This window comes from Suncus etruscus, chromosome 2 (assembly GCF_024139225.1).
Source record: "Suncus etruscus isolate mSunEtr1 chromosome 2, mSunEtr1.pri.cur, whole genome shotgun sequence".
NCBI lineage: Eukaryota > Metazoa > Chordata > Mammalia > Eulipotyphla > Soricidae > Suncus > Suncus etruscus.
In genome coordinates, this window is record NC_064849.1 from 51,025,283 (window position 1) to 51,040,800 (window position 15,518).

A 15,518-nucleotide genomic window follows, 5' to 3' on the forward strand; every position below is an offset into this window, starting at 1 on the left:
TTGGGGACCCTACATGATCCCCTAAGTTCCAGGAAAAGTGATCCCTGAGAGCAGAGTAAACCCAGGAATAATCCCTGTGTACCATTGGATGTGGTCCAAAATTCCCACCACCCTAAAAAAAAGCCTCCACTCCATGCACCGACTTGTGTACACACACACACACACACACACACACACACACACACACACACACACACACACGATCTAGTTTACAACTCAATTGCAGAAATGCAATCTGGGAACTATTTATTTCACACCTGCCTTAAAGAACAGTGCAGCTAAAAATTCACTTTCTGGGCATGAGGGATAGCACAGTGGTAGGGCTTTTTTGCCTTGCACACGACTGACCCACGACAGACCTGGTTTCAACCCCTGACATCCCATATGGTCCCCCAAACCAGGAGCAATTTCTGAGCGTATAGCCAAGAGTAACACTTGAGTGGTTGTGGCCCAAAAACAAACAAAAAAAATTTCACTTCCCCATAGAAAATTCCTGATAACATCAAATAATTGTTAATAACCACATCATCTTTGTTTGTTCAAAGACCTCATTATAGTTTACAATTGTACACTTATGTATTTATTTATGCAATCTATGTCCTTTAAAATGTAGATTCCATGTAAATAAGGAACATGTACCTAGCTTTTATTCGTCAAACCTTTAATCACTACAACATTGTTCCTTCATAAAATAAATGTGTGTATGGCAGAATACAGGGAAAAAATTTTTTTTGAGAACTGTTTGCAAAAAAAATCAACCTCAACTCAGAAATTAAAGAATTTTTTCTATTATTTGAAAAGAAGTAATTTTCAAAGGCTCCTTCATTGTTTCACAATTCAAGAGGGAATTAGAAAAGTTTATTCCACTTCATTTCTCATTGTCGAATACAAAGATAATTGATGTAAATGTCATTCTTCATGAATAATTTTTAAAGCAAGCAGTATCAAGTTATTGTTTTAATTAAAACTAATTATTTTTGTTTTGATTTGTTTTAATATCAGTTCTTAATGTTCTAGGCCCAAACTTATAACAAATTTTATTATGTAATATATATAAAATAAATTTAACAATTTACTGTAATTTTAAACTATTCAAGCTAATTATAAAAATAACAGGATGGTGTGAGATACAACTTACCTTGGAAAAATCATCAATGGCTAACACTCTGTTTTCCATTTCATACAATTCACCTCTCCTGAAATAAATATCAGCGTCTGTGGGCTTGCATTTAATTGCCTGAGTATAGTTTAGAATTGCCAAAGTAATCTCATTGTTTGCTTTGAAAATTTCTGCCTTAGACAAATAGACCTCTAAAGAATTAAAATAGTAAAATGTGTGAGAGGTTAACGGTTCTTTTATTTACTATGAATAATTTTAATGATTAAAATATCTCCCTTACAACAGAGTACTAAAACATTGTTTCTCTAATATACTTTAACCATTTAAGGTCTTTTGTATGTTTGGGGTTTGTTTGTTTTGGAACCACACCCACTGGCACTCAAGAGTTACTCCTGACTGCTTTCAGAAACCACTCCTGGCAGGCTCCGGGGACCATATAGGATGCTAGGGATCGAACTGGGCCAATGCCCAACCTGCTGTGCTATCCTCTGGCCCCTAAGGTCTTTCTTAATTTAACAATGAAAATATTGTTTTCAAAGACTGGTTAAACACTTTTATATTGAAGAACATTTTTTCAGTTTTGATTTACAATCTATGTCTCAGGACTCAATCTTGGTGAGGTTTGAGGACCATGATAAAGAATCATGCCTTACCCACTGTACTATCTCTATAGTCCAAAAACATTTTTAATTTAAATATGAAGTAAAATAATTACCCTGAACTTAAAATGTTTCATAGTTTTTAACATTTCATAATAAAAAGTTAATAAAAAACATTAATATTTTAATGCACAAAATGTCAAGGTCTTATGGTTAAAATAAAAACATATTTATTAAGCTCATTTTTTTTTTATTCTAAGGATTAGTTAGGGGAACTAGCGTTACAAAAATAAGTATGAGGGGCCAGAGAGATAGGCTGAAGGTAAGACATTTGCCTTGCAATCAGAAGGTCAGTGGCTCAAGTCCCGGCATTCCGTGTGGTCCCCTGAACCTGCCAGGAGTGATTTCTGAGCATAGAACAAGGAGTAACCCCTGAGCAATGCCAGGTGTGACCCAAAAATCAAAAAAATGGTGTGTTTAGGGACCGGAAAGATAGCATGAAAGTAAGGCATTTGCCTTTCATGCAGAAGGTCATTGGTTTGAATCCCGGCATCCCATATGGTCCCCTGTGCCTGCCAGGGGCAATTTCTGAGCATGGAGCCAGGAGTAACCCCTGAGCACTACTGGGTGTGACCCAAAAAACAAAAATAAATAAATAAATAAGTATGACAATTCCTCATTATCACAATATTCCATGTAATACTTTTCAAGAACATTAGAGAATGATGCATAAGGATAAACACATATTGTCACCCAATTGATATGTCTTTAAAATAATAATCCTCAAAAATAATAATAATAATCCTCTAATTCAGACTTGTGGTCAAGGAAAAAATTGTGAATCACTTCTACAGCAAAATTTTAAAGTTCATGTTCTGTGGGATTAGCCAAGTTATGGTCCCCCAAGCCAGTGGCAATTTCTGAGTGCAGAGCCAGGAGTAACCCCTGAGATTCACCCAGTGTGGCACAAAAACCAAAAAAAAAAAAAAAGGCAAGTTATTTCATGGTGTACCAATAGTGTTAACATCTTAAGCTATTATTAGTACTTTTAAAATAATTCGGGATCATATTATTTTAAATTTATCATATCAGGAAAAAATTAACTTGGAAAAGTTATGAGTATTTCATGAGATTTTAGGTATTTGATTTGGCTATTTTTTTATTAATTTTTACCTTTTGTTTAAACAACATGGTTAATAAGTTGTCATAATAGGGTTTCAGTTGTATAGTGAACACCATATTTAACCCTTTCACCCATGCACATTCATTTCCCCCCACCATTATCTCATCTGACCTTCCACCCCTGACTGCCTCTGTGGCACATATTTTACCTCTCTCTCACACACTCTCTTTATTTCTCTTTTAGATGCTATGGTTTGTACTATTGTTAATGAAAGAGTACTGTGCCTATTACTTTCTCTCTGTTCAGCATCCAGATCTTATTCAGCATGATCAGTTCCAACTATCATTGTCTTAGTGGTCCTTTATCTACCCTAACTGCACTGATCCACTAATTGTGCCAAACTTCCTACCATAGACTGGTCCTCCTGGTCCTCATCTCTATTGTCTTTGGATATTCTTGCCATACTGCCCTTTTTTTTCCCTTATATCTCACAAATGAGTGTGATAATTCTATGTCTATTCTATTCTATTCTATTCTATTCTATTCTATTCTATTCTATTCTATTCCTCCTCTCCCTCATTTCACTCATTTCGCCATATCTAAGTATAAGCAAATTTCATGACTACATTTTAACAGCTGCATAGCATTCCATTGTGTAGATCTACCACAATATCTTTATCCACTCATCTATTCTCGGACACTTGGGTTGTTTTCAGATTCTGGCTATTGTAAATACTACTGTAGTGAGCATAGTAATGCAATATCTATGATATAAAAGGTACTTAGCAAGAAAAAAATCTAAGCCCTTCTAAAAATGTGGAGAAGAAATTAACAGACATTTCTTCAATGAAAAAATAGGGATGGGCCAAAAGGCAAATGAAAAAATTTCTACATCACTAATTATCAGGAATATGCAAATCAAAGCAACAATGAAATATCATTTCACACCATGAAGACTGAAACACACCACAAAGAAAAAAAATAACCAGCAATGTCATGGTCCAGCAAGAAATGGACTCATTCACTACTGGTGGGAATGACTGGTACAGCTTTGTGGAAAACAATATAGACACTCGTCCAAAAATTGATCTTACATATGATCCATCAATACCTTTAAGGATATAACCTAGGAGCCCAAAAACATAATGCATAAAATCCCTCTGTTAATCGCACCATTATTTACAATGATTTGTTCTTTTTTAACTACACTTGGCAATGCTCTGTGCTTATTCCTGGCTCTGTGCTCAGAGATAAGTCTCGATGATGCTCAGAGGACCATATGTGGTGCCAACGACTGAACTAAGGTCAGTTACATGCAAAGGAAGCACCCTAACCACTGTACTATCTTTCTGACCTCTAGGAGACATTTATTACCTTATATATCATTTTAATGCCGTTAAATGACCAAGAACTTAGATAAAGATATATTTTATGCACAGAATACCCACCTGCATTATTCTTATTATGTTTGTTTATATAATTTAAGTCATCCAAAGCTTCTTTAACTTTATCTTGGAAAAGATAAATGAAATGTCGATGCCAATAGGCATTGAGAAACAATGGTTCCAAGAGTATAGCCTAAAAAATTTTTAAAAACTTATAAAATTATATAGCCTTATATAAATTCCATTAAACTTAATAAATAAAAAAGATATACTAAAAATAAAATTTTCAAGTATTACTGATTCCAATGACTTTGGATAGTATAAAATGTGCCTTCTAACATAAATAAAAGCTAGTAATTGTAAAAATTGTTTGAAATTTCACAATATCACTAGATACTACAAATATTCATTTTATATCTCTGTGGAAAAATACCATAAATCATAAACAGTGTACATTCTAATTTTATCCATTTATTTGTATCTATTTTTATGTAGGCATCATGATTTACAATACTGTTTAATAAGTTTCAGAAATATAATATTCTTTTCTTTTTTTTTTGGTTTTTGGGCCACACCCCGCATTGCTCAGAGGTTACTCCTGGCTCTTTGCTCAGAAATAGCTCCTGGCAGGCACGGGAGACCATATGGGACACCAGGATTCAAACCAACCACCTTTGGTCCTGGATTGGCTGCTTGCAAGGCAAACGCTGTGCTATCTCTCCGGGCCCCAGAAATACAATATTCTTAGCCCAGATTTAGCAGTCCACCAATGTCCTAATGTTCCCTCCTCCTTACCACCCAACTTGGCAAACTTATTTCAAAGTTATTACAGTTTGGGGGATAGTTTACAATAGTCTTTGTATCTTACACATACACACACACACACACACACACACACACACACACACACACACACACATACCCCAAAATGCCCAATTAATATGACTTTTTTCTAGATGTAACTTACTTCTTCTAGATCATTCATGGCACTTTGTAACTTTCCTAGTTTCCTATAAATAGCTCCTCGTCTACAATACGAAAATGCAAGATATTTTGTCTTATTATTTATTTCTTCAGTCAGTTGCTCTACTTCAGAAGTATAGTGTTTAATGACCTCTGGAGAAAGATCAGACTCCAAAGAATCACTCAGTTCCAAGTTTGGTAGTTTTTTCACTACTGGAGTATATTCTTTGGAAGGAATTATTTTAGTTATTTTGGGGACTTCTTTCTGAATTTTATATTTAGAGAACAACTTAAAAATCCATGACCGAAGGCCAAGAATCTTTGGCTTTCCTCCCTTCTTTTTGACAAATTCATCAAAATTTAAAACAGTTGGTAGGCTGGGACTCCGAATTTGACGTTCATATACTGGAATTCTAAACAATAATTTCTTCTGTCCAGGAAGAATATCATGAGATGTTGATCTAGTTTTTGAAAGATCAGTTTTTAAAAATTACATATTATTTTTAATTAATGACACAAATTCATATTTCTCTATTATCAAAATAAAATTACATACTAATTTTCTAAAAACCCAATCCTACCATTAAAATTTATAAGTTAACTATATTAAAATAATAACATCCTAGAACTCCCAGTAGAGTTTAAGTAGGACTTATAAAGACTTACAATTTACTAAAACAACAGGATTAGGTTACATCCTGCATCCAACTAGAGAAATTGCAATAGAGAATTTAGGAGATTAAACTTTGATATTAGAAAGGAAATTCACCCAGGAAGAATGAAGGAACATGAACTTGAGGAAACAAGATAAAAATTTAATTTATACCTTATGCTACCAAATAATCACTCCATGCTTTACCCTTCTGTAGTAGATTATCAAATTAGGAAGCATATGCTTTCAAAAACTTTATTTCTATGTTTATTCACCCAAAGTTTTCCAGTTTTTTACACAATTTTCACTCAGTAAGATTTACTGTATGGCTATATTAGACACACATGATATAAATAAACCTAATAAAAGAAAATAACATAATTTTATTGAGGTATGTATTACTAAAAGAATTGGAGACAAACATTAGGAAAATCGAAGTGAATAAAATTACTTCTCTTTGCTTGCATTGGACAAATCCACTCCTCTCCACTTAGTGGCTGCAAGTTGTTACCATAATTTCCTTTTTTGTTTTTTTTATTTATTTTATTAAAAGTTTGTGTATGACATAGTTAATACAGTTGATTATAATATATTTGTTTCCAGATATGTTAGAGAAAAATATTTTTAAAAGAATAGAAAGAAGAAAAAAGAGAAGTACAATGACAAGCAAATTTGTGAAAATTAATGTATCTCGAATAAGATCATTAAATCAATGTCAATAGGTTTAGTAAGCTCTTGTTTCTAGCTATTTTGTTTTCAAACATTAAGTGACTTCAGCTACATATTGGCATCTAAGAGGGTGTGTCCCTATGGAGATGACAACTGAAGTTGTCACATGGCCACCAATGTGGCCACATGGTAGGAATTCAAACCATGATTGCTGATTCTGTGGCTTATGTGGACATGGTTATGGCTGTCAGGTCTCTTGGAAGTACAAGAAAATGGGGAGAGGGGAAAAAGTGTCTGCACTCACTCCCAAAATGTCCTCGTGATAATAGCCCAAACACCAGCATACCTAGTTTGATCAGATTATTGTCTCTGCAGATGATGAATCAGGGCCATAGGCAAAGTAGTGATTGTGGGTAATGGATGAAGCAAGCATGGCTTTGGCAAGGCAGAGGCTTGGCCCACCCTCTCCTCCCAAGATTGCCAGCTCTCAGCTACATGGCTGAATGTTCAACCCAGGATTTTTCAAAGCTTTGTTACTTGAAGTTCAAAATTTCTCTTTTTTGGTAGAGAAACTCCTGAAACAGTGCTTAGGGACTTCTCTAAGAGGTGCAGAAATGGAATCTGGGACTTCTACATGCAAAGCATTTTGAATGCTTTTTCTGCTTATGAAGTACAATATTATCCTAATTCAGTGTTTTCACTCTTCCCTTTGTTTAATCCAATCTTCTACCCATCTGCCAACATATTTTTATTAATTAATTATTGACATAACATTGCATTAAGATATATAAACTTCAGGGATACATAACAAAAATATGCTTATACAAAGTGAGTCATCATTGAAACACTATTGCAAACCTCAGAATCTAATAGGAATATAAAAGAAGAAAGGGAAAGAGAAAAAAAAACTCCTGCCACAGAAGCAGGCAAGTGAGAGGGCCAGTAGGTAGGTGGGAGGAAAACTGGAACATTGGTGGCAGGATATGTAAACACTTTGGTAGTGTTGTACATTGGTGATTGGCACTCAATTATGATAACTTTTACTGTGCATCTTATTGAGATTCAATTACATAAATGAATATTATATATTTTAAACAATTTAAATTTTTATTTTCAAATAAAAAACAAGATTAATCACTGAGAATACAATCTGATTTTTCAACATCTATTTATGACTTTTGTCCTGATTTGTCCATCTCCTTTTCTGTTTTCTTCAAGAAAGAACTAATTGGGCTTTAAGTTCAAAAGTTACTTTTTTAATTATTTAAACCACATATGAATGTAATCATAGGATACTTGAAATTTTTGAGACTTATATCCCTTTCAGTTTATCTCTTTTGCTGCAAATTATAACATCCCATTCACTTTTGTAGCAAAATAGTATTTCATTGGATAGTGGGGCTTCCCAGACCTGAACACTGCTTGAGAATTCACTCACAGAATAAAACAAAGTAAAATAAACCGAAAAAGCTTACCTAGAGTACCATGATACAAAATTTCTAAATTTGAAAGTGTTACATATTAACAACGTATTGATTTTTTAAAGGGTGGCATTTTTTTTTTTGAAGCAGGGGTTGATTTGGGTATTAAGTCATTTCAATCATTTCAAAGAAATAAATTGACAGGAATTACATTCTTACACTTCCTTTAGTTCTCAAATTTACTTAGTTTTCATATTTTTCACTCAGCCTCTACCTTTAAGTTATAATTAGAACCATTCACACATTTATACTATTAAACAGCCACTTATTAAAAATAATGTTTCTGGGCCGGAGTGGTGGCGCAGGCAGTAGGGTGTTTGCCTTGCATGTGGCTGACCTAGGACAGACCGTGATTCAATCCCCCAGCTTCCCATTCGGTCCCCCAAGTCAGGGGCGATTTCTGAGCTCATAGCCAGGAGTTACCCCTGAAAGTCACCAGGTGTGGCCAAAAAAACAAAAAAAAAATGATTCTTTAGTTAAGAATCAAACATATTTTCAGTGCTTAATAAAATAATAACAGTTTCAATCGGTGAAATTATACAATTAATCCCAAACCATAATTCAATTCTTAAAATTTAAAAATAATTAATTAAGCAAGACCTTTTAAGTATTTTTGGCGGCCTGGTTAATTCGTCAAACACGATTGCTGTTTTATTGAATCTTATACTTGTAATCTTTTTTTTAATTTTCCTGGGATAAACAATATAAGAAATGCCAGCTTGTCTAGATGCTTCAATTAGAGATACAGACAAATTTCTTGTCTTGAGTTTTTCCTGCATGCGATCTAAGATGGTATCTATATTTTCTTTCACGGTTTTGTCACTTTCGATCTGTATTGCTTTATAACGCTCCAATTCCTTAGCTCTCTGAAGTAACACCTCTTTTATATTGCTTTGCATGTCATTCTTGATATTAAGTGAAACAGTGGTCTCCTCCTCCTTCCTTAAGTTAATTGCAGATTTTGCTCTCTTAAAAGGAAATATAAAAGCAGGAGAAAATCACTTTAGTTGTTATACATTAATTTACTTATTTGAGTAGGGGTTCACTTTCAAAAGCAGTCGAAAATCTTATACAATTCTATCAACTACAACTTTGTAAGGATTACAAATAAATAGGGCATGATTTCAAACTTCCAATCAACTCTGTTTGTATCAAATGCTATTTCATGAAAAAAAAAACATAAAATATAACTGCTGATAAATAGTTACAATAAGTATATAATTATAAAAGTACATAATAAAAGTTTCTTAAAATTAATAGAAACATTTTTGGATTATAATTACTGAAAAGTATCATACCTGTAGTTGTGGGAATTCAGTTCTGTAATGTTTTGGGATATTTTCAAATGATGCAGATTTCTTTAGGATAAAATGCTAAAATGATCAAATGATAAATATATGTTGAAAACAGATTCTATTTGAAAAACTAAAATATATTACAGTTGGTTAGTAATTGCCCAGTTAAATTAATAACTTGCAAACACACAATTGAAATTTAGGCTTTTGCTGATTTCAAATTCACTAGCTTTTTGGAAAGAAGCTGAGATGAGAATCCGTGCACTAATTTAGGGAATTATAATTATTGAAGCTTTTTTATATTACTTTAATAAAAATTTACCAAGTGGCTAGAGAGATAGTACAGTGGTTAACATTCTTGTGTTACATACTGCTGACCCTAATTCAATACCTGGCTCTGTGTATGGTGCCCAAGCACCATCAGGAATAATCCTTAAGATCAAAGCCAGAAGCCTGAGTAAAGCTGGTTGTGGCAAAAAAAAAAAAAAAAAAAAAATTACTAAGTACCTACCATGGTCAAGGTGCTAATATGCTGCAGCTTTCCAGTTGTTTTAAATTGGAGAATTGACTTTATCCATAGATGTACTGTGTCATGAACTCCTTGTCCCTAAAGCACACTAGTAGGACCTGAACAACAATTATTCTCCAGAATAGTTCTCCAAAATAATTGTAGATTACAATAAGAAAATTCTCTATTAATCTATAGGTTCACATAAATAATTACTATTTACTATTATACTAAAAGTGTTAAGAAAAACTACAAGAGTAAAAGTTAATAAACATAGCATACTGTGAAGAGCTTAATGCTTATTCCTGACTCATTCCTCAAAAATTATTCCTGGAAAGGCTCAAAGTAAGCAACCTCAACCACCAATGACTGAGGCAAAAAAGAGAGTCTGTTTGCAGTGCCCAGAAAGTGTCAGGTAAGTGAACCCCTCCACCAAAGACTGAGGTAGAAAAGGGAGTCTGTTTGGCGATGCCCAGAAAACATCATCAGCTAAGCAACCTCCACCATAAAGGATAGAGCCAGAGGAGCATGCCATTCCACTCCATTCTGCAGCCACACACTTCTCCTAAATCATAAACCTCAGTATGGCACACAGAAAACACTATACTGCAACAATGACAATGGGGAAATAACACCTCCACTATGCTTAGAGAATAAAATGTTAGCTCTTATGACCTGAAAAGAACCAACAACTATATAGCCTCTCAATAAGGAATTTAGAGGAGAAAGATGGAGGATCCTCAAAAAAGCATTGAACAAACTGAAGAAATCACAAATAAGAACCAAGAGGATATAAAAGTAGAAATGAAAAAACTTCAAACTAAAATAACAGGACTGAAAAATTTGGTTGGCAAAATAAAAACCTTATTGAAAGTCTCTCCAATAGACCAAAAATGACTGAAGAAAGAATTAATGAGCTGGAAGATGAGACACATAATTCCATACAACAGAAGAGGTGGGGATAAAAGTCTTAAAACAAATGATCAGGCAATGGAAAAAAACTCTTGAATAATGTGAACAGTTGAAAATAGAAGTCTTTGATAAACTCAACAGAAATAACATAAGAATCATTAGAGTACCAGAGATCCAGAAAGAAAACCCTCATGAATTAAACACCTTGATACAAAACCCAAAACTATAAGAAGAACATGTAAGTAAAACACTCCATGACATTGAGGCTAAAGGCATCTTCATGGAGAAAACATCACTGTCTAAATAAGTGGATACAGAGATAAACAATGGGACTACCACATTTTCTGGCATATAAAACGACTGGACATATAAGACTATCTTCTACTTTTCCTGTTAAAATATAAGATTTGTGCTACATTCGCCATATAAGACTATCTCTCATTTTAACGAACACCAAATGGAAATTAAAAAAATGTAAGAGTAAAAGAAAAACTCTCAAAGGTTAACAGTAAATGTTTACTAAAGCTAGACTTTGGAGTGCCAACAATCATTTTACAATTGTCATTTGTAGTGAGTGACTGTGACATTTTAATTGTGATCTACAGTGAAAGCATGGAGAGGGAGCTCTCTGCTGCTGGATGGGATGCAGCACTTGGTAACTCAGCTTCTCTACTCAGAGAAAGATTAATCAGACCAAGCAGAGGACTGAGTGAGACGCCTGGCAGTTGGATGGGATGCAATGGTAAGAGGGAGGCAGATGACTCGTCCCTGACACTGGAGTAAGTTTCAATATGCCGTATACCTGTGTATAAGATGACCCCTGATTTTTAAGAAATTTTTTATGAGTTTAAAAAGTCGTCTTATACACCGGAAAATATAGTATATTAAACTGAGAAGCTTCTGCACCTCAAAGAAAATAGTGACTAGAATACAAAAACCATCAATAGAATGGGATAAACTATTCATCCAATAGCCATCAGGTGTCTAATGTGTATATTTAATATATGCAAGGTACTTACAGAACTTAACAAGAAAAAACATTAACCCCATCAAAAAAGGGGAGAAGAAATGAACAAATATTTCCCCCAAAAAAGAAATACAGGGGCTGGTGTGGTGGTGCTAGAGGTAAGGCATCTGCCTTGCATGTGTTAGCCTAGAATGGACCAAGGTTTGATCTTCCGGAGTCCCATATGGTCCCCCAAGCCAGGAGCAATATCTGAGTGCAGAGCCGGGAGTAACCCATGAACTGCAACGGGTGTGGCCCAAAAACAAAAAAACAAAAACAAAAACAGAAAAGAAATACAAATGGCCAAAAGGCACATGAAAAAAAAATGCTCCACATCACTTACAATCAGGGAGATGGAAATCAAAACAACAATGAGATATCACCGTATGCCACAGAGACTGGCACACATCACAAAGAACAAGTAAAACCAGTGCTGGCGTGTATGGGGAGAAAGGAACTTTAATTCACTGCTGGTGGAAATGCCGTCTAGTCCAACCTTTCTGGAAAACAATATGGATATTCCTCAAAAAACTGGAAATTGAGTTCCCATATGATCCAGCAATACCACTACTAGAAATACCCTAGGAACACAAAAGTACAATACAAAAATGCCCTCTGCACACCTATATTCATTGCAGAGCTATTTTCAATAGTCAAAATCTGGAAACAACCAGGTTCTCAACAACAGATAAGTGGCTAAAAATTTGTGGTACATATACACAATAGAATACTATGTAACTGTTAGGAAAAATGAAATTATGAAATTTTCCTATACATGAATGAACATGGAGACTCTTGTGCTAAGTGAAATGAGTCAGAGTGAGAAAGATAGACATAAAATATTCTCACTCTTATGTGGAATTTAATACAAACAAAAGACAGTATGGTAATAATACCCGGAGATGATAGAGATGAGGGTCGTAAGGACCAGCCCTTGATACAAAGCTTTCTATGAAGAGTGTTGAGTGCATTTAGAGAAATAATTGCACTAACAACTACCATGACAGTGATAGCGAGAGAAAGAAATAGAGTGCCAAAGACAGGCAGGGAATGGTGGAAGAGGGAAATTGGGGAAATTGGTGCCAGAAAAGTTGCACTGGTGAAGTGTGCTTATCCATTTTATGACTGAACCCCTATTATGAACATGTTTGCAACCATAGTGCTTAAATAAATAAATTATGGTGGGAAAAGCTTTATTTATAACAGTAAGGCATGATAATTACTAAATAAGATTCAAGTACAAATTAAATTTAATGCAATATATTTTAGATGCCAGATTTGGTGACTTAGTGATGTAAAAAAAATAGGCAGCATACTATATCATATTAAAGTATTTAAATTTATTTATATAGTTTAAAATAAAATAGCAATCATCATTTTAAAAAGTGATCATGTGGGTCCCTGGAATCAACCCTGGGTCAATCACATGCAAGGCAAGTTTCCTTCTTTCTGTACCATCCAACATGCTTTGAGTAAGTAGCTACTACAACTCTTGGCCATGAATGGATCACTTTGTGCAGACAACAGAGTACATAAGTAAAGTCTCCCTGGCCATGCAAGTGAGCAAATTCAATAGCCTTAAAAAAAGGCACAGGAGACAACTCATATCAGAAGAGATATAGGGCAAGGCACTGAAACTCACAGGTATACTAGTCTTGTAACTGAAAACCCACAGCTGCTGCCATACAAAAAGCTGAACTTCACTGTTCCATGACTAATCTCTGAAGAAGTGCCAAACCATTTTAATGAAATAAACAGACCCTGGATCTCCAAATTCCATAATGCTGACAGTCCAGTAGAAGCACAGTAAATTAGATGGCAAAATAGCATAAAAGTCAGCTAAGCTCAATAAGCAAAAATAATAGCACAGAAGACTCAACTGGTGACAGTTTAATAAATTCTCAGACAATTACATTAAGAACCCCATTAGTGGTGCAGTTAGGGAAATAACTACACTAACAACTATCATGACAAGCTAGATGAGTGAGAGTAGAAAGCCTGTCTCAAAAACAGGCAAGGGTTGGGGGGGGGGGGGCTTTGGTGCTGGGAATGTTGTACTGGTGAAGGGGAGCTGTTCTGTTTATGACTAAAACCCAGTAAAATCATGTTTGTAATCATAGTGCTTAAATAAAAAAATTTATATATAAAAATTTAAAAAATAATATGAAAAATGTTTAGATAGAACAATTTCTACAATTTTCCCTGACTGAACTATTTTTGATTATCCCATTTATCATTTTGTTAATACAAGCAATATAAAATATTTGTGCCAATAAAAGTGACAGGCTTAGAGTTAGATGCGAAATTAAGGAAAATAGTGGAGGCAAGGTGACACTGGTGGAAAACTGAATGCATGAAACAATTGTATTCTGGACAACTTTGTAAATAAATATTTAAATAATTTTTTATTACAAAAGATCTGGTGTCAGAAAGATTGCACAGGGATTAAGGTTCTTTTTTGCATGTCTCTGATTCTGGTTCATCCTGAGAACTGCATATGGTCACCTAAATATCATCAGGAATGATGATGAGCAGTGCTGTGTGTAGCCCAAATTAATTAATTTATAAAACATGTTGCATATCCTCAACTTATAGTGGAAAACTTATATCCTCAACTTATAGTGGAAAAAAAAACAAAAAAGAAAATTAACTGTGTCAATTACTGTAGTACAAGAACAAATCAAGTGGAGGAGATAAAGATGAGGGAGAGGTCAATTTTGAAAGAGAAAATGATTAGATATAATAGAATGAAAATGCAATATTAGTGCTGGCCTGTGACAAGTAGTAGCATCTCCAGAGACTTAGAAAGGGCTAGAAACAGGGAACATCCTAAACAAGAACAGAGAAGCATTAAAGGGCTGGGAATTTTAGTCCTCATGGACTCCAGAATAGAATAAATATAGGGTGAAAGCTTATATATATATATATATATATGTATATATGTATATATATACACACACAATGGAAAGTAAAATAAAAACTATAATTGAGATCAGATTAGGAAGTTTAGTTAAATATATTACCTTCATTTAACAAGTAAGGCTCCAAAGTTTGTTCAGACATAAGACATAATCACACTGGGACTTCAGAAGCATAGAAGAGACTATAGGAAGGATGGGTTGGAAGAAGCAACTTTTTAAAAAATGAAAATATTTGAAACGTAGGAGTAACTTGTGCTACTACAACAGTCTAGAAACTTAAAATGGTATTTAAATCTAAAAGGTGTCTTTCTTTGGTTCTCTTATTTTTATGTAATAGTCATGTTTTATAAGTGGTATTGATAATAAATAAATAAATAAATATTATATGACCTTAAATAAATACCTAAAAATTATTCCAAAAAGTGATTTATATTAAATAGAAACGTTATTTTTCTCCCTGGAAAAAGTAGTAACTGATTATGTGAGGAAAATACAAGAAGAGCCATCTATGTATTTAACTTAGTTAATAGATCTATTGGGGATTTTCTTTGCGTGCAAACAATAAGACTATTCAGTCTCCTGAGATATCATCAAGGGGAGCAGAGAGCTGTAGGTAATAATGAGAGAAAACTTAAGCTATTACTTGTTTCCCATAAAGTTCAGTATAAATGTTTTTGTGTGAATTTCACCTCTTTATTTTCCCTACAATTCTTATTTCTTTTCCTATGACTGCATTTTTTTGCTCACTTGTTTAGATAAAGATTCATGGAATTTGCTTATACATGGGTGGAAAGGGAGAATATTATACTGAGTGAAATAAGTCAGAGAGAGGGATAGACATGACATGGTTGTCTTTATAGGATATAAAAAAGAGATAGTATGAT

General features: G+C 34.1%; 1 protein-coding gene across 1 annotated transcript in view; it reads right to left on the reverse strand.

The window, feature by feature from the left end:
- Positions 1-15,518, reverse strand: part of TTC6 (tetratricopeptide repeat domain 6) — a 221,602-nt gene that overhangs the window by 81,786 nt on the left and 124,298 nt on the right. The window contains 6 exon segments of the mRNA XM_049768952.1: positions 1,139-1,311; positions 4,291-4,420; positions 5,195-5,651; positions 8,593-8,960; positions 9,291-9,366; positions 10,114-10,134. Coding sequence (XP_049624909.1) covers positions 1,139-1,311; positions 4,291-4,420; positions 5,195-5,651; positions 8,593-8,960; positions 9,291-9,366; positions 10,114-10,134 — 1,225 coding nt within the window.